Source organism: Artibeus jamaicensis, unplaced genomic scaffold, assembly GCF_021234435.1.
Source record: "Artibeus jamaicensis isolate MK-2021 breed Jamaican fruit bat unplaced genomic scaffold, CSHL_Jam_final contig_511, whole genome shotgun sequence".
NCBI lineage: Eukaryota > Metazoa > Chordata > Mammalia > Chiroptera > Phyllostomidae > Artibeus > Artibeus jamaicensis.
This window is the reverse complement of record NW_026521866.1, coordinates 4305811-4324386: the sequence shown is the minus strand read 5'-3', so window position 1 is coordinate 4324386 and position 18576 is coordinate 4305811. Positions and strand designations below refer to the sequence as shown.

Below are 18576 nucleotides of genomic sequence, written 5' to 3'. Positions count from 1 at the left end.
ACTCAAAGAATAATTACAAAAGCTTTAAACAGTAATTCCAAGCAGTAAAAACAAGTTACTTTGTTTAAAATAAAGACCAACCAGTCTATATTATATTTTGCTGCTTTATAGACAGGAATGATTTATTTTACAAACTGATCAGTTTCAATATTAGCCTGTGAAATTAAAAACATCTCTTAATATGTCTCAAAGGCAAATTGAACTTTATAATGATATGCTTTCACATTAACCAGTATGCCGAACCATTAGAAACTTAACATCATGTAACAACAGTTCAAAATAAAATGTACAGACATTATGAAATCAGCTACTGGGTGAATCACAGTTAAACATTACTTGTACATATCTCTTTTCATCAAAGATTATCAACCAATGAAAATAATGTCCCTTTGATGCAGAAGCAAAAACATGTTTAAGTGCTAAACACTGTGTTCCAATTTTAATATGGGTACATGTAAGACAGATCCTAAATTAGAAAAATTTTCTGAAAGAAAATTGTAGAAAAACAAAAAGCAGCCAGGAATAAAAGTACCCTAAGCACTTGAAAAAGACCTTTAAGTTTTAAGTTAGTGTTTTAAATCCCTTCATTCTCAGGTAACAGATTAAGATTCTGAGACAGAGATTGCCTGCAAGGGTGAGGATACTGGAGGTTGGCAGTGTTAACATCACAAGACTGCTCTACAACAAGAGGAAGAGGAGGAGGAGGAAGGAGGTGGGCATAACTGGACCATCTTGATCCAGCTCGTGGGGAATCCAGAAGGGGAAAGAAATACCTGAAAGAATGAAGACAGGAAGAAAACACCAAAACAACAGAAAAAGAAAAAAGAAAAAAAAGAAGAGAAGTGGTAAATACAAAGAGAACCAAACAGGATAAAACACACACTAAAAAAAAACCTTTAGTATATTCATGCCAAAACTAATAGAACATAATAGCAAAAATCAAGACCCTTACTAAAAACCAAACTTGCCTAAGTATAGAAATTTTAAAGAATAAACTCTAATCTGTTCAACTTAAAACGTCAAAAAAAAATTATCAGCATGAATGTACAGAAGACATAAATTTTGTAATTTAACATTTTCTAACCTCTCAGAAACATTCGATGCTATTCTGTAAATTTAAAAATCTAATAAGCTTTTTCTTTATTTTAAACAATGCTTCATTTGTTTAATGCACACAGGCACGCATTTTATTAAAATTCAAACATGATACTGAAAACCAAATATACTTTTACTTTCAAAGAACTAATATCTCTGAATATTTTTAGTTGTTTTTCTGAAAAACCTTATTAGCACAAAATTTTGATAACTAAAAGGGCTCAATGAATATGTGCTATTGTCATTATTCTGCCATTTTGTAACTAATCAATAATACTTATGTGCATTAATTTAGCCAACAAAGATTTATAGCCTTGTCATCAAGGTCACATTTCTATAGAGTATGAACTACATGAAGCGGCCAACTAAGAAAATTCTGGGACAAAGAATATAGAAGATGTTCATGCACAATTTCAGCAAAATTGTGCTGTTTCTCTTATAGTACATTTCCAAATTTTGAAGTGAACTTTAAACCATCAAATCACACCATAAAAATATACAAACGCATATTAAAAATGTTAATCTCTAGCAAATAGGAATCAAAAACTTACAAAGATGTTTTCATTTTACTACCAAATTTTTAATGAAGCAATACCAAATGTTTAATTTGGCTACAAACTGTGCAGTTTTTTCATTTTACTACTACCATATTTTTCGGACTATAAAACACATTCCCCTCATTTGGGAGGAGTAATTGTTAGTGCTGCTGTTGAGTTCTGTTTACATTTATACTGGTGAAAGATTGTTATTTATGTTATTAAATATTTTACCACAATTTTGCTTCAGAATTTTTTTCCTATTTTCCTCCTCTAAAACCTAGGTGCATCTTATGGTCCAAAAAATATGGTACTTTTTTCCCCTTTACTAATATTTTTAAAATGTTACAAAGAAATGACAGAGTTGTACTGAATAATATCATGTACACACTAATTCTACAAAAGGTAAACAAATTAACACTCAAAGCAACCTTCATGAAAAATATTTATTCAATCTCCAAATTAAAATTATCCATGTTCATCATTTTATCTTAACTGTTTTAGAAAGCAGAAGAAATAAGCCTATATTCTCCAAATAAAGTAGTATTTCCCCTCCTCCCAAATACTTGTAAGGATGGCAATAATTCTTTTCATTTTAAAACCCATGTTAGTTTCGGAAACATTTCAAAAGAGTTTTGGTGATAGTGTCTCAACAAAAAGCCTCTCCATTAGTATTTCAAAAGTTTCAAATAGTGTCAATAACCTGGCTAATACAAAGGAAAGATATATACTGTATTTTTAAGAGCCTTTGGATTGCATTTAGTAGTAAGCAGGCTGCTGGTGTGTCTTGGGAGAGGTCAAATGATGCTGGGATAGGGAAAAAGAAGCTCACTTTCCATTCCCGTATGCATGCAACAAGCAGCAAAACAGCAAAGTTACTCCAGTTAGCTGGTACTCAGCTGTGTTTTCTGTTAAAGGACATAATACAAATGAAGAGAAAATGCATCACAGATCCAACACACATGGTTATTAACACAGTAAGAATACAGATCAAAACTTCAAAGTTCTTTACAACAGAAAATATGCAGTACAGGCAACAATCAAAAACCAGATTTTGCTTTTCTTTAAATTTACACTAGTATCCTTTACTTCATGGAGTCATCTTTATAATCTGGTAACTTCTACTGTAACCTGAAACTGTTTTCTTGCAAATACTTAAACCTCAAAATCAAATAGCAGGACTTCTTTATAAAAGTACAACTATATAAAAATAGTTGAGAAAAATTTAAATACAATTATCTTCTTTTATTTAAGAAGACAACTGAATAACCACAGGACAGTTTTTAAGGCTGTGCTTTGAATTTTCCTGAATATTCCATAAAGAACATTAAATAATTTGATGTTCTTGATGTGAATACAAATTCACATTTAAATTTGAATATTAAAATAATATGACTCTTTAGATCATATTAAACATTCTTAACATAAATAAAAATTAAAACATTAAAAATTCTAAAAAATCAAGTACCCAGAATTTACCACTTTTTCTTACAATCTCCATTAAAGTTTTAAACAAATAAAAATATTAACTTACTCTCTTTTATAAAGCCTTAATGTATTTTATTTAAACTTTCAGTTTGACCCAAGTCAAAGGCTACACTGCCAGCACTACTAACACACTAATAATCTACAACTAACCTCCTCACTTTTATCCATCCCATAGTTCCTCTTCATCTAAACTTGAGAATATAATTTTGTTTGTTTAATGGCCTCACTACCTACCTGTTAAATATCACGACTAAACCAAATATAGTCAACAATATGAATTTTTTCTGTGAGTGAATTTTTTACTTCAATCTTATAGTCCATTAAATAACACACTTTAATACGGATACCAGAATAATTTAAAAAGAAGAGAATTTCTAGTTTTTCCATAAACAACCTACCTGCCAGCAGAGGATCCATTTAATGAATTTGGAAGATTTGAGATATTTGAACCTAGGGAAGGATTTGTATTTCCCTGCTGAGAACTCCCATTGACGGGGCTCCCATTACCTTTCAAAATACCAGTACACTTCCAATTGTCCATATAATTAGCTGAAAGGAAAACAGTCAAATACATTAACATGACTAATACCTATGTTCAAGGGCACAAACCAATGTTCATGTCCTTATATTATAATTAAACAAATAAACAATTAAATCACAATTAAAGTGCCCTACAGGCTCCACTTCTCTCAAAATAAATGTTTAAGATATTTTTATAAATACCTTAAATATATCTTTATAAATATATATAAAACATTTATATATTTTTTAAACATGTCTTAATTTTAACGATTATTTTGTAAAGTCTTAAAAGAATTACTAATTTAAAAATAAAGCTTTCAGCCCTTGCTGGTGTAGCTCAGTGGATTGAGCGCAGGCCTGCGAACCACATGATCAGGGTTTGGTTCCCAGTCAGGGCACATGCCAGGTTGCAGGCCAGTTCCCAGCAGGGGACTCACGAGAGACAACCATACATTGATGTTTCTCTCCTTCTCTCCTTCCATTTCCCTCTAAGGATAAATAAATAAAATCTTTAAAATAAATAAATAAAATAAAACAATAAATAAAAATAAAATAAAAATAAAACTTTCAGCACCCATTTCCCTTCTTTGGAGGTAATTCTCTAAGCTGCAACATTTTACATTAACTTAATATCAAGAGAAATTCTTTGTATATGTAGGGTATTGTACTTGTTTTCTTGGTTATGCAAGTATAAGTCACGTGGGTACCTGAGGTCCTCAGAGATGGATGTAGGAAACAAAACCTTCAGGTTTGAGTGACTCATCCAACACCTAAGTCTTCAAATGCAAACATGGCCAGAGGAGACAATGAGCCCCAGGAAACCCAAGGTAGGGAGCCCTACTGGCATGAAGCTGGGTGATCTCACTAAAGCCCATAGGCAGGAAAGGTCAGCAATTGCCTGTGAAATCAAATTACACTGAAGAAAGGGAAGTCTGGGCTGCTTCTACCACAGCCTAAAACTGACTTAGTCAAACTGTACTTTGGAAAAAGCTCATTGTTTGAGTTAAACAAGCTAAGCTATAATTTTGGACCCAAGGCATGGGAAACCACTAAATACAGTGGTCCACAAAGGGCACCTCTGCCCAACGGATAAATATCCATGTAAAAGTATAGACCACACTACAACAACCACAGTTTGCCTACCCAGACCAGAGTCTCTTTCAGCATGGCATTTACAAGAAAACTTTAGAACCGATGGCCTCAAAATTCTTGAATTTTTCAGATATGAATTTGGAAGTCCTGAATTTCTGCAGAGGGGAATTGAGGAAGAGACTGGATTTTCTCCTATTAATAGCTGATTCACCAAAGCAATTGTTTAATAGAAGAGGTGACTCTACTCCTATCCTGAGCTTGCATGTTACACATACAGCAAACAGTATCTTGAATATACTGCATATTCTGTTACAATTATTTTTAGTTTTTAAAGTTGCTTGGTTCCACATGGAAACTTAAACAATTCAATTAGTCATTAACTGCAATGAAATAGGGAAAACTGATGGGAAGGTTCAAAATAACAAATTAATATGACATAATTTAAAATTAACCGTGGAAAGATTTTTTTCTAAATGTTCAGAGTTTGCATTTCTAAGTGAAAATTTAAAAGCAGCAACATAAAGCAATAATCCTTCATTGAAACCTCACCTTTCCATAATCTTACACATCCATCATCGCCTGAAGATGCTAGTACTGTTCCTGTTATATTCCAACTCACTCGCCATACCTGAGAATTATGATTATCAAACTGAGCCACTATATGAATTTCAAATTTTGTTGGCCCACCAGAAGACGTAAGTTCTTTCCTGTTAACAAAAAATTGTTCCTGAGGAATTCTTGGAAAAGGTTCAAACACACACACACACACACACACACACACACACACACCAGAAGACCTACCTAAACAAACAAAAATATATGGTTTCACCTACATACCATATTATTTTATAGTACTGTGCATACCCATACCCTACCCCCATTAGCTCAATGGGCTGTTATGTTCAACTGACTCCCCAGTACCTGGTGGGATCCTACCACATAAAAGATAATGAGTGACTATTTCATAGAAGAAAGATAAAATGGAAGAGGATTTTATTCCCCCAAAGTACAGGAATAAAATAGATGATGATTCATTGTAAACAAAAAGCAGTAAGAAGAAGGAGAAAAGAAAGGAAGAAAAAGGAATGAAAAAAAGAAATGAAACAATTCTGAAATTAAAGCTAAAAGGTTATTCACGACAATGTCTCAGTGCTAATTTAATTTTCCTTGGTCTGTCATCTCTCATTCACTTAATCATTTATAGAGTACCAAGTATATTCAGAGGTTCTAATTCATTGTTAGTACCAGCATGAATAAAACATAATTAAGATAGTGTAGGACAGGGGAGAACAATGGGGGAAAATTGGGACAACTGTAATAGAACAACAATAACAATTAAAAAATTAAAATTAAAAAAAGAAAATATAAATCTCTTTACTCAGTTCCTCATCCCCCAAAGTCATATATTTATACATGAAATGTTCATTAAAGAATCCATCCTTCAGATCACAATAGCCTCTACACTCTTCCCCACACATGAAAATAATCAAGAGTTAAGAACACTTTCACATTAGTAATTGCTTTGAAAACTCACCTCACAGGCTTTAATGTAAAAATCCTCACATCTTTGGTTGCTATGGCTAGAATGTGGTAAGACCTTCCCAAGTTTGGAGCAAATGCAGTATCATGGACAGAATCAGTAACTGTCATGAGCGTTTCAGCTTTTGCATATTTCCTAATGAAAAAACAATTAATTTACATTAAAAATTCCAGAGATAAAAATTTTTAAAATCCACATGTCAACGTACCTCAATTTTTTTATAGTGCTCACAATAAAGTAATGTTTACCTTTGCAGTATGTGGTATGTTCAAATTTTAACCCCTGAAACTGTAACTTAACTTGAAAAAATTGTCTTTACAGATATAACTAAAAGATTCTGGAATGAGAACATTCCCGGGATTTAGTGTTGAGTGGCACTGTAAAACACAGAAGAAAAATCAGAGACAGAGAGAAGACAGACATGTGAGGAAAGATGCTGAGACTGGAGTTATCTGCACACACCAAGGAACTCCTGGAGCTACTAGAAGCTTAAAGAGATTAAGACAGGACTTTAGAAGGAGCACAGTCCTGAATTAACATCTTGATTCAGATTTCTGGCCTCCACAAATATAAACATAACTTTGTTGTAAGCCACCATTTTGTAGTTGTTTCTTACTGCAGCCCTAGGAAATTTATATAATCTCTCAGGTTTCTTATGTTGATTTTAAAGTTTAGCTTAAAACACTTTAACAAAAACTTAAGTAAGAATAATATCTTGGTTTATTAGCTATGACATATATATTTTTAAAAGAGTAATTTAATTTCTGCTCTGGCTGGTGTAGCTCTGTGTATTGAGTGCCAGCCTGTGAGACAAGAAGTCACAGGTTCAATTCCCAGTCAGGGTACATGCCTGGGTTCCAAGCCAGGCCCCCAGTTTGGGGCATGCAGAAGGCAACTGACTAATGTTTCTCTCCCTTTCTCTCCCTCTATTTCTCCCTCACTTTACCTTTCTCTAAAAAATAAAATAAAATCTTTTAAAAAAGAGTAATTGAATTTCTTGAGTATTTGAATGTAAATTTAAAAAGTATAACTGATAACAGCAGGAACTGAGTGTTTTAGCATTGATGAAGAAAGCTATACTAAAGTTATTTCATTCTTACAATTCTACTTTATATCTGTAAATAGAGAGTAAGAAGACAATGAAGGAGACAACAGATCAAATTTTTCTATTACCTCTTTCTGTCTTCAATTGACCATCAGGGACAGAACTGAAGAACTGTACGTTAAAAAAGGGGTCACAGGTATATCCCTATATCAACTTTCTACAACCCTCCTCTGAAATACAGATTGGGGCAAATTTAGATGCACAGTTGTTCAATGGAAAATAATACAATAATTAATAAGTAATAATACAATAATAAGCTGTGTTTTGCATACCCACAACTGTAAACCTACATTTGCCTAGCCCCATACTGGTGTTCCCAGCACTCTCTACTAAGCCTTCTTTTCGTCCCAACATTCTTTCTGAAATACTTCCAAGCTAGTAAGAACCTCAAAGTTCCTCCTTGATCTCTTCACACCTTATATTATCCTAAACAATCTCATCTATACCCTTGATTTTACTAAGTAGTCCTGACTCTTCTACTTGACCTTAGACTAGTCATTTTACTTTGTTGGTTTCACTTTCTATATTTAGAAAATGGTGCTAATGTAAAAGACACCTACCCTACTTATAAGATGGTTATTGGCATTCATATTTGTAATATATGTGAAAAGTGCCCTGTAACATACATAAATGCAGGATACTTGTATCATTGTCAAGGTCAGCTCTGTCTTAATATTTTCATTCACAAACAGAAATAAAAATACCCATTTCTGGTTTACTTGACAAATGTTTCCTATTTACTGAATGGTGTCACTTCTTACAAAGAGATCAATTAGGTATCAATAACTGAATGCTACATAGTCCACTCTCACATGTGTAACATGCTCAACCTATTAAAACCTTCAAACTCCTACTTCAAAGAACCAGACCAAAAAAATCCAAAAACTAGCTGAACTCAAAAAGGTCTAATAACTTCCTAAGTGAATTCCTCCCCATCCCCGCCTACAGACATTGGTACCACTTTACCTTTATTCTAAATGCAGAAAATGCCAGGCACAGGCTAACTCCCTTGCAGGTAAAGCATGGCATGGTAAAGTGACCCAATTCTGGCCAACAGGACCTGATGAAAAAGACTGCTAAGGTGCTTCTAGAAAACGTTTTTCTCTTCCTAATACAAAAAGATTCATGAAAGTAAATGCCCTTCGTTACATTTGCATGGGTCACCTGGCACTTTCGTAATCCTAAATTGCTGAAACCAACACACTAAGGATGACAGCAAAAACAAAAAATGAAAAATACTAAGGCCCTTGACATCATCACTGAGCAACTGAGCCACTTAATTAACCCCAAAATTCCTCCACAGTGAGACTCCTTGTTAAGATAATATTAGGAGATCCAGCCCCTGATCTAGGTATACATATTCTCCTACCTTAGAGACTTACACACAATCGTGAATTATCTTTATCACTGGATTCTTTTAAGTATTTAAATACTTTCTATCTGCCCTGTATTTTCTTTCAGAACTAAATCCAAGTTCTTAATCCTGGCCAAGTAGCTTCAGTTAGAGTATCCTCGTCATATGTCAAGGTTGCAGGATCAATTCCCAGTCAGGGCACATAAAAGAATCAACGAATAAATGCATGAATAAGTGGAATCACAATTCAGTGTTTTCCTTTCCATCTCTAAAATCAATAAATAAAAATTCTTTAAAAATCCAAGTTCTTTATCCCTTTACTCAAATCTCATTTATATAAGTGTCCTGGCTGGTGTGGCTCAGTGGATTGAGTGATGGCCTCCAAACCAAAGGGTCGGTGATTTGATTTTCTGTCAGGATACATGCCTGGGTTGCAGGCTAGATCCCTATTGGGTGGCACAGAAGAAGCAACCACACACTGATGTTTCTCTCCTTCTCTTTCTCCTTCCTTTACCCTCTCTCTAAAAATAAATAAAATCTTTTAAAAAGTTTTTAAAGACTTTCCACTACTTAAAAAAAAACTTATTTATAAAGTACTTCCTATTTCCATGTTTTAGAAATGGTCCACATTTTAAGTTTTATGACCTACAACTCATTATTCACTCTGTTCAGCTAAGGCTGAAAGAAACTACTTGAACAACATTAACTGTTCATGAATCCTCTTTAAAATGTGCTATTAATAGCTTTGAGCTTAAAAGGAGTCCTAAAAGAAGGTTTCTACATTCTAGAAGTGTGCTGGCCAATACACCAGCCACTCGCCACATGTGCCGATTTAAAATTAAATTGATATAAATTAGCAAATCCATTTCTCAGTTGCAGTAGCCAAATTTCAAGTTTCTACATCAAATGTGCAGATATGGACCATTTCCACCATCACAGCAAGTTCAAGTGGACAGCACCCCTACAGACAAAGCCTCTTTAAAGAAATCAAGAATCTAGGAAGGTAGAAGGCATGTATAAGAACCCCTTAAGAACCCAAGTAGTACCATCTGAACTACAAAGCCCATAGGAATTGTAATAGTTCTTCTCTTCTACTTTTGGCTCCACTGAATATCTGACAACTATACACAAGAATTTTATCTAGCACATGTGAAGCCCAGCCAATCGCCTAATAGGTGCTTTTTTCTCCTATTAAGACTATGAGTACAGGCATCTCAACATGACCAAAATTAAAATTTTTTTCACATATTGCTATACTCTACCCAAACCTGATCTATTTCCAAAATTCCTTATCTCAAGAAATTACACACTATCCATTGAATTATTAAGCCAGACCATGGGAAATCATCTTGATAGCTCTCCTCTTCTTCTTCACTTCCCACATCCAATCAATCACTACATCCTATTGATACTACTTTTTAAATTATTCTCAAATGGTTTACTTCTCTCTGACCCCATTGCCACTCCTGTTTTTGAAGCCACTATAATCTCCCAAATAGGCTATTATAATAGTATCTTGCCCTAAATCCATTCATGTTCCCTTCCAAAAGACACATCTAGAAGAGTTTAACTATCATTTGATCCTGTTATTCCCCAACTAAATAATCTTGCAAAGGCTTCATATTATCTGTGAGATAAATCCTAACCACTGAACACGAAATCTTGTATATATAAGCCTTGCATATTTCTCACCACACTATTCTTTGCCTATGTTCCAACCACAGAAAAAAATACATTGGCTCTCTTGTTCATGGGCCATATCACATGCAGTTTTCTCCATATGGAATGTTTTCCTCTTTTTGGCTAACTTTTACTCATCCTTAAGGTCTGCTTTTGGATGAACCTTCCTGGCACCCTCTCCCTGAGTATAAACTTGTTCTCCGGTTTATAAAATTCATTACCATTTTTAACTGTTTTGTTTGTCTGCTTTCCCTTCAAGATAGTACTGGGAAATCATTATCTTGTCCTCTGCATCATTCAATTTTATATTATCATAGTCTATCAAAGACCAAGCCATATCATAGGAAATCAACAAATATGTAACAAATAATGCATAATTCAGTTAATGAACAAAGAAACATCATTCTTAAAAGTTAAATGCAATTTGGAACAATACTTAAAATAAAGCAGTACTGACCTGATGTTTTCATTATATTCAAAAATCTGAACTTTGGCCATTGCATTTGGACTACTGTCATCACTTCCTACAGCTATCATGGGGGAATGAGCACGAGAGCTAGAAATAAAAAGTAAAAAATATTTCACATAACAATTAAATTAATTATATTTAACTCAAAAATTTTATTTTCTTTTAAATACAACCTAAAAGTCAGCAAGACTATGATTAAATCTCTGGCATACATTCAACACAGCAGTACCTTGGGAGTGTGTGTCCTTGAGAATGCTCAACATGGGGATCAAGACTACTATCCTTTTGCATTACTGTTATATTTTATCATAGCTGAGAAAGAAAGTAGCTTTCTTCCCTAAAAGAAAAGGTTTCAAGCGTTCAATAGGTCTTTAAAACAAGAAAAGAAAAAAATAACCTACAAGGTCCTCAAATTTTTCTTCCTGAAAGACCTGGTCATTAATTGTGGAATGAAAAGAAACTCTACGGTGCTAAAGTCATAACAAAAAGATTTTAAATACTTTATACAAAAAAGAAGAAACCCTTCAGGAAGGCATGCACCCCATGTCATTCTCTTCTCTAGTTTCATTTTATTTATTATTTTTTAAAGGCTTTGAATTTATTTATTTTATTTTATTTAGTTTTTTTTCAAGTACAGTTTTTTGTCTATTCTACATTCATTTTAAATGGCAAAAAGATAAGCAATGAGAGAATGAACTCCATTCAACTCTAGGCTAAAGGATTTATTTTTATTTAATTAAATATCTAATTACCTAGATATTGATTTCCTTTCCCTCCCTCATGCAGATTAATATCTCTACGAACATGATACCCTTATTTAAACTTTTATCTTGGTCTTGTGATCTGCCAACTCATAAAGCTGAAAACAGAATGTGGTAATTTTTTAAAAAGGCTTAGTTCTTTATTCCAAAAGCTTGATAACTAAAGCTCCTGATAATGAATCAAGTTACCTAAATAAGAAAAATACCAGAAAAACTGGAAAATTCTCTAGTAATAAAATTCCAAGTGATTTATACTACAATAAATCTTGACCAAAGAGATGTAAATTCCATAGTAATTTCTGTATCTCCCAAACTCTTTTTTTAATGTTCTATAAATACAACTTTTAAAAAATTATGCTAAATATTTGAGCAAGGAACAAAAATACATTTATAATAACATATTCTAAAATTATTTAAAATATCTTTCAAACTAAAGCATTTTTAAATAAAATTATAAAGTATCTGTATAACAACTGAATTGGGGATTACCTCATTTGTATATCCTGAAATAACCTGTTCACATTGAAAATGTCTTCCAAATTTGACTCAGTAAGAAAAACTATCCAGCACTCTGTGTACTGTAGACTGATCATCCACAACTCCTCCTCCCTCCTAAGGTTCCACGGAAATGATGAAAAGAGTAACACCACAACAGTGCTAGAAATCAGTGTGCCATCAGAAATTTAAATATTTGGAAGAAGCCCAAAACAGGAAGCAGAAAGTGAGACAGAAAATGCAAAGGGGAAAAAGAACCCATATGGCAATCAGTAAGGATGAAATTCTAGAACCTCCAACCTTCATTCAAAACATGGAGTGAATATGAATGAGTCATAAGGTGATTCATTTAAAGAAGTGCAATTAGAAGACCCCCAAAGCTGGGAGATAACTCTGCTCTAGATTAAAGTCTGAGAAACGATTCTAGTGAGATGATTTAGAATGCAAAAGAGAAGAGATAAGAACTTAAAATATAGTACTCCGACAATGGCAAGGAGAGGAAGAAGGAATAAAGTACATTAAAATGCTCCATCCCCCAAATCAGGTCCTCCTGACTTTGGCATTTCAGCATTCCCTACCAAGAAATCCTGCTAACCACTCCACCTAACTTAGATGAAACTCAGCCAAACCTGTAGGTAAGTGGGTGAGCTATTAAGAAAACAGAGCACCTAACAGAAGAAAAATAAAAATGCCAGTTTCCTCTACTGGCCATAATAATCTCTTGCTCATAAAAACATATAGATTAAGTAAAGACTAACACATACTCAAAGAAAATAAAGATGCATGCATGAAAGACAAAAGCTAAGGTATACAGATCTTTGAGCAAATAGACACAGGTCCTCATTATTTGTAGATTCTACATTTGAAAACTAACCTACTTGCTAAAATGTATTTGTAATCCCAAAAATCTAGTATTTGGGGTTTTCAGTCACTCATGAACATGTCTGAAGCAGATCTGCAAAAACTTTGAGTCACCGGACATACACATTCCATGCTGAGGTAGAACAAAGTGAGGTTCTACCTTCTTGTTTCAGCTCTCATACTGAAAGCAAGTTATCTCTTTTGCACTCTTTTCACCACGTTTTCTGCATTTTTGTGCTTTGTGTTGGTGAAAGAGTAATGTAACAGAGAAAAAGACAACTTCTTAACAATTAAAACAATTGCCAATTTGCCACCCTACCCACGCTCCCTGCACCCCCCCAAAAAATGAATGATACAAAATATGTGCCTAGAGAACAAGCTGGAGATCTGGGGGATACAGTAGTACAACGTCAAAGATATGGAAAATGAGCCCACAATAATCAAAAATGAGTTACAGAAAGACAGAACAGACATAATAGAACTGTTAAAGAATCATAGAGGATCCTCAATTTGAGACAAGAATCTGTATTTTGAAAGAAATCAATAAGCATCAAGCAGGATGAATCAAAAAAGACCAATGAGTAATAGTATATATGTCTCTATTTATTCAATACAGTCATTTTTTTGGGGGGAGGGAGGGAATGGGGGAAGAAGGAATGTATACATATTGTAAATCAAGAGTAGTTTTGAGTTACAGATGGGTAATAGACATGTGAGGATCCTTCTGCACTTCTATTACTACTTTTGCAATATCTGAAATTTTCCTTAACCCCCCCCAAAATTTTTAAAAACAAAAAAATAGCACCCTGGACAGTGTGGCTGGTTGCAGGTTCAATTCCCTCCCTATCTCTCTAAAAGGGATGGGAAACAAAATGACCTGAGGTGAAGATAAAAAACATTTTTAAAATAATAACAAAAGGAAAAAACCTAGAACCATCCTGGTTACATTATAGAATTCTATTACCTCAAACCACATTCATAGCAATCGGGGGGGGGGGGGGGGTTACTGCCCTAAATGCAAAAGGCAAAATCAACCTTCCAGAATATAGCTGACAACCTCAAGGTGGGGAAGATTTTCTCAAATAAAAATAAAAAGCACTATAACAAGGAATGACTGTGGCTACATTATAGTTAACTACTCTCTGTTAATTATCAAGTCACCACAGTGTCAAAAGGACAAACTGCAAACTAGGAAAATATACTTTCAAACAGAGCTAAAAGTAGTTAAGACAAAATCCTAAAAACTTCCAGAAACAGGCTACCTACAAAGAACCAGCATCAGACTGCCCTCAAACATCTCAACTAACACTTAAAGAACAAAATCTTTGAAATTCTTACACACCACTTAGAAGTCTAAAACTAGCTAAATTACAATTAAGCCTGGAGTAAAGTTAAGACATTGTTAGGTGTGCAAGCATTCAAAGAATTTGCCATCCATCCCCTATAGAAAAAATTACTTTAGGAGGTATGGCATCAAAATGAAAAAAGTCTGAAGACGAGAGGTGATATGAAAACTGTGACAGCGAATTATAACCCAGAAGGAAAGGAATCAAGAAAAAAATACAGCACAGAACATCAGATTATTCTGTGTGAACAATAGTTTCCAGGTAATATTTGCACCTATAATGAACACTTAAAATAATCTAATATTGTAAATTTGGTTACTGCTTGATTTTTAGAATCAACTTCTAGTCAAAAGACAAAATATTTACAAATGTATTGACACTTAAATATAAATATTGTGAATTTTGCCAGTATGTAAGAAATAAAATATTAGGAAATGGAAGGGTAAATGTAAGGTAGAAGCAAAATAAGCTAATTTCTTTTTTTAAAAAGGTGAGTCAATATATAGCCTAAAAATTGATAGATCATTAAGTACAAAAATAAAAATCATTTGACATTATGGTAATTACCACCATAATTAAAACAACTATCAACAGCTCCACAAATATCTACTGACACTACAGGAAAAGTTTTATAAATCTACCAAATTCTTCTTCCGCATATTGAGTATAGATAAATAGGAAGAACATAGGGTATAAGATAATCATTTAAAAATAGAATAGTTGATTAACAGAATTAAAATCTAAAAACAAAACCATTGAAAAGAGCATTTTTTAAGAGGTAGAGAAACTTTTACTTTTCATATTTTACTCTTCTAGATTACTTGAATTTGTTCTTTACCAAGTGATTCGTTATTCCTTCTTCTTTTAATATATTTTATTAATTACGCCATTACAGTTGTTCTATTTCCCCCTTCATTCCCCTCCACCCTACACACCCCCTCTACCACCATTCCCTTTAGTTTATGACCATGTGTCTCAAGTTCTTTAGATTCTATATTTCCCATACTATTCTTGCCCTCCCCCCTATCTATTTTCTACCTACTGTCTATGCTACTTATTCTCTGTACCTTTCCCCTCCTCCTCCTCCCACTCCCAAGTTGCTGACCCTCCATGTGATCTTCATTTCTATGGTTCTGCTCCTGATCTAGCTGTCCTTTTAGTTTTCTTCTGTTTTAGGTGTGGTTCTTAATAACTGTGAGTTTGCTGTCCTTTCACTGTTCATATTTTTTATCTTCTTTTTCTTACATAAGTCCCTTTAACATTTCATATAATAAGGGCTTGGTGATGATGAACTCCTTGAATTTGATCTTATCTGAGAAGCACCTTATCTGTCCTTCCATTCTAAATGAAAGTTTTGCTGGATAGAGCAATCTTGGTTGTAGGTCTTTAGATTTCATGACTTGGAATACCTCTTTCCAGCCCCTTCTTGCCTGTAAGGTCTCTTTTGAGAAATCTGCTGACAGTCTGATGGGGACTCCTTTGTAGGTGATTGTCCCCTTATATCTTTGCTGCTTCTAGGATTCTCTCCTTCATTTTAATCTTGGCTAATGTAATGATGATGTGCCTTGGTGTGGTCCTTCTTGGGTCCAACTTCTTTGGGACTCTCTGGGCTTCCTGGATTTCCTGGAAGTCTGTTTCCTTTGGCAAATTGGGGAAGTTCTTTATTATTTGTTCAAATAAGTTTTCCACTCGTGGCTGTTCCTCTTCCCCTTCTGTACCTCTATAATTTGGATGTTGGAACGTTTAAAGATGTCCTGAAGGTTCCTGAGCCTCTCTTCATTTTTTTGAATTCTTGTTTCTTCATATTTTTCTGTTTGGTCATTTTTTTCCTCCTTCTGGTCCACTTCTTTGAGTCCCAGTTTCCTTTCCATTACTATTGGTTTCCTGTGCATTTCCATTCATTTCAATTAGTTTAGCCTTCATAGGTTCCTCTACTTTGTGACTAAAATCAACCAGTTCTGTGAGCATCTTGATCACCAGTGTTTCTGAACCGTGCTTCTGAAAGTTGGGCTATTTCTTCATCACTTAAGATTTATGGGCTCTGGGGCTCTGAGTTGTTCTTGAGCCATGTTTTGATCTGTTCGTGCCTGTTATGTATGAAAAGCAGAGCCTTAGGTGTTCACCAGGGTGGGGCCACCCAGGTCACTGTTTTGTGATGCTGCATGTGGGGGCGTGGTCAGAGAGGGGTCACCCAGGTCGCTGGTTTGTAACGCTCTATGTGGGGACGGGGTCAGAGAGGGACAATGGCAGTTCCCTCTGCTGCTTCCTGCCACTGGGGCCTGCACGGTCTGTCTCACTCCTAGCTCCTTCACTGGTTTATCTGCGTGCGAATGTGTGACTGTGATCAGCCCTCACTGGGTCCGCCAGCTTCTCCACACCTGGGATCCGCCCATGGCTGCTGGCGCACCTGGGTCGTGCTCCTGAGTAGGTCTGGTCCGACCCCACTCAGCTGCTGGCTCTGCCCCTCTTATAGGTTTGGCTGAAGGGTTCGTTGCTGTCAGACTTCCATGTAGTTCAATTTTCTGTGGTTTGGCTGCGTTTTTGTTGCTAAAACTTTGTTGTTTTTAAACTTAGTTGTGCGAGAAGGTGCAGTGCTTCCACCTATGCCTCCATCTTGGCGGAAGTCTCTATACCTTTAATTTTTTTAAAGATCTTATTTACTTTTTTAAAGAGAACAGAAGGGAGGAAGAGAGGGAAAGAAACATCAATGTGCAAATGATACATGGATTGTTTGCCTCTCCCATGCCCCCAACTGGGGATGACCCTGGGCTGCAACCCAGGTACGAATTCTGACCTGTGACCTTTACGTTCGCACACCAGAGCTCAATCCACTGCGCCATACCAACCAGGGCTCCTTTAATTTTTAAAACAATTTAATATAAAGCAATTATGGTACTGTCTTAAGAGTCACGCTCTACATGGTAGTTAAAGGATAATGTAGGACTGACTAAATAGTAATGCACAAAAAATGCCCACAAGTTATAAGTGAAAAAAATTGCAAGGAAAAAAATGTATGTCTATAAAGGTCTTGTACGTTTTTGTATCTACCTGTATATGAGAGTATATACCTGTACATATTTGCATCTATTTGTGTACTTATATAAGCATTAACTATTTATTTGTATGTCCATGGAAAAAGCCCAGAAGGTATACACCAAAGTATCTTAAATGGCTGGTTTTCTCCAAGAGAAAGGGGGGAGAAGGAAAAAATGTTATTCCATATATGTTAACAAGATATAGTAATAATTAATAATATATATTATATATACATATATAATTAAAATTAGTAAAAATAATATATATTAAATTATATCAAAATAATGAACATAACTAAGAAAATAAAGCTTCAAATGCTAGCTTAAAAATTACCATTTTTCTAGGATTATATTATAACAAGTATGCCATGTAAGCTTACCTTGAAGGGTTCCAAGAAATACAACTACAGCTTAGCTTACATGAGATCTCATGCTGCAGAGACCACTGACTGAGATTCATGACATCTGGTGCCTCATATATTCTTACTATACCATCCGCTGAACAGGTTGCTAACATAAGACCCATATGCTTAGGAGCAAATTTCACATCAGTGACAGATGTTCTGCTGTCCACTAGAGTTGTCCTCTTAACCTGAAAAAAAAAAGTTAAAATTTAAATTACTCCCCCCACCTTATCTGAGATTACACTTTTTGTGGTTTCACTTACCAGTGGTCAACCAGTCTGAAAATATTCAATGGAAAATTCCCAAAATAAAAATTCATAATTTTTAAATTAGGTGACATTCTGAGTAGCAGAATGAAATCACACACTGTCCAGCTCTGGATATGAATCATCCCTTTATCCAGCATATCCACATTACTTCCTATCATCACATAGGCACTGTTTTATCTCCTATCACCATAAGAGTGAGTATAGTACAATGAAATACTTTAAGAGATCACATTCGCATAATTATTCCAGTATGTTGTTATGACTGTTCTATTTTATTATTCTTATTAATCTCTTTGTTGTGACTAATTTATATATTAAACTTCATCATAGCTATATATAGGGAAAAAACAATATATATTCGGCTTCATACTCTTTACACATAGTTTCAGGCATCCAAGGAAGGTTTTGGAACACACCTCCCACATATAAAGGGAGACTACTGTACAAAAAAACAAAAGGATGGTACAGTGGAAGGAAAGAACACAAGCTCTAATATCACATGGAACTACTTACTCCATTGCTCT

General features: G+C 34.6%; 1 protein-coding gene across 3 annotated transcripts in view; it reads right to left on the bottom strand.

Moving 5' to 3' along the window:
• SEH1L (SEH1 like nucleoporin) overlaps positions 1–18576 on the bottom strand; it is a 72667-nt gene continuing 54091 nt past the window's right edge. Inside the window, exons 4-9 of one of the 3 annotated variants that reach the window (XM_037127306.2) lie at positions 17760–17971; positions 10870–10968; positions 6268–6408; positions 5283–5440; positions 3518–3668; positions 1–773 (exon numbers count right to left, since the gene is read on the bottom strand). In XM_037127306.2, the coding sequence (XP_036983201.2) occupies positions 575–773; positions 3518–3668; positions 5283–5440; positions 6268–6408; positions 10870–10968; positions 17760–17971 (960 nt within the window). In that variant the 3' untranslated portion in view covers positions 1–574. Of the gene's footprint in view, positions 774–2063; positions 2540–3517; positions 3669–5282; positions 5441–6267; positions 6409–10869; positions 10969–17759; positions 17972–18576 lie in introns of those variants that run through there. The other 2 variants (XM_037127304.2, XM_053668833.1) reach the window with 2 other exon arrangements.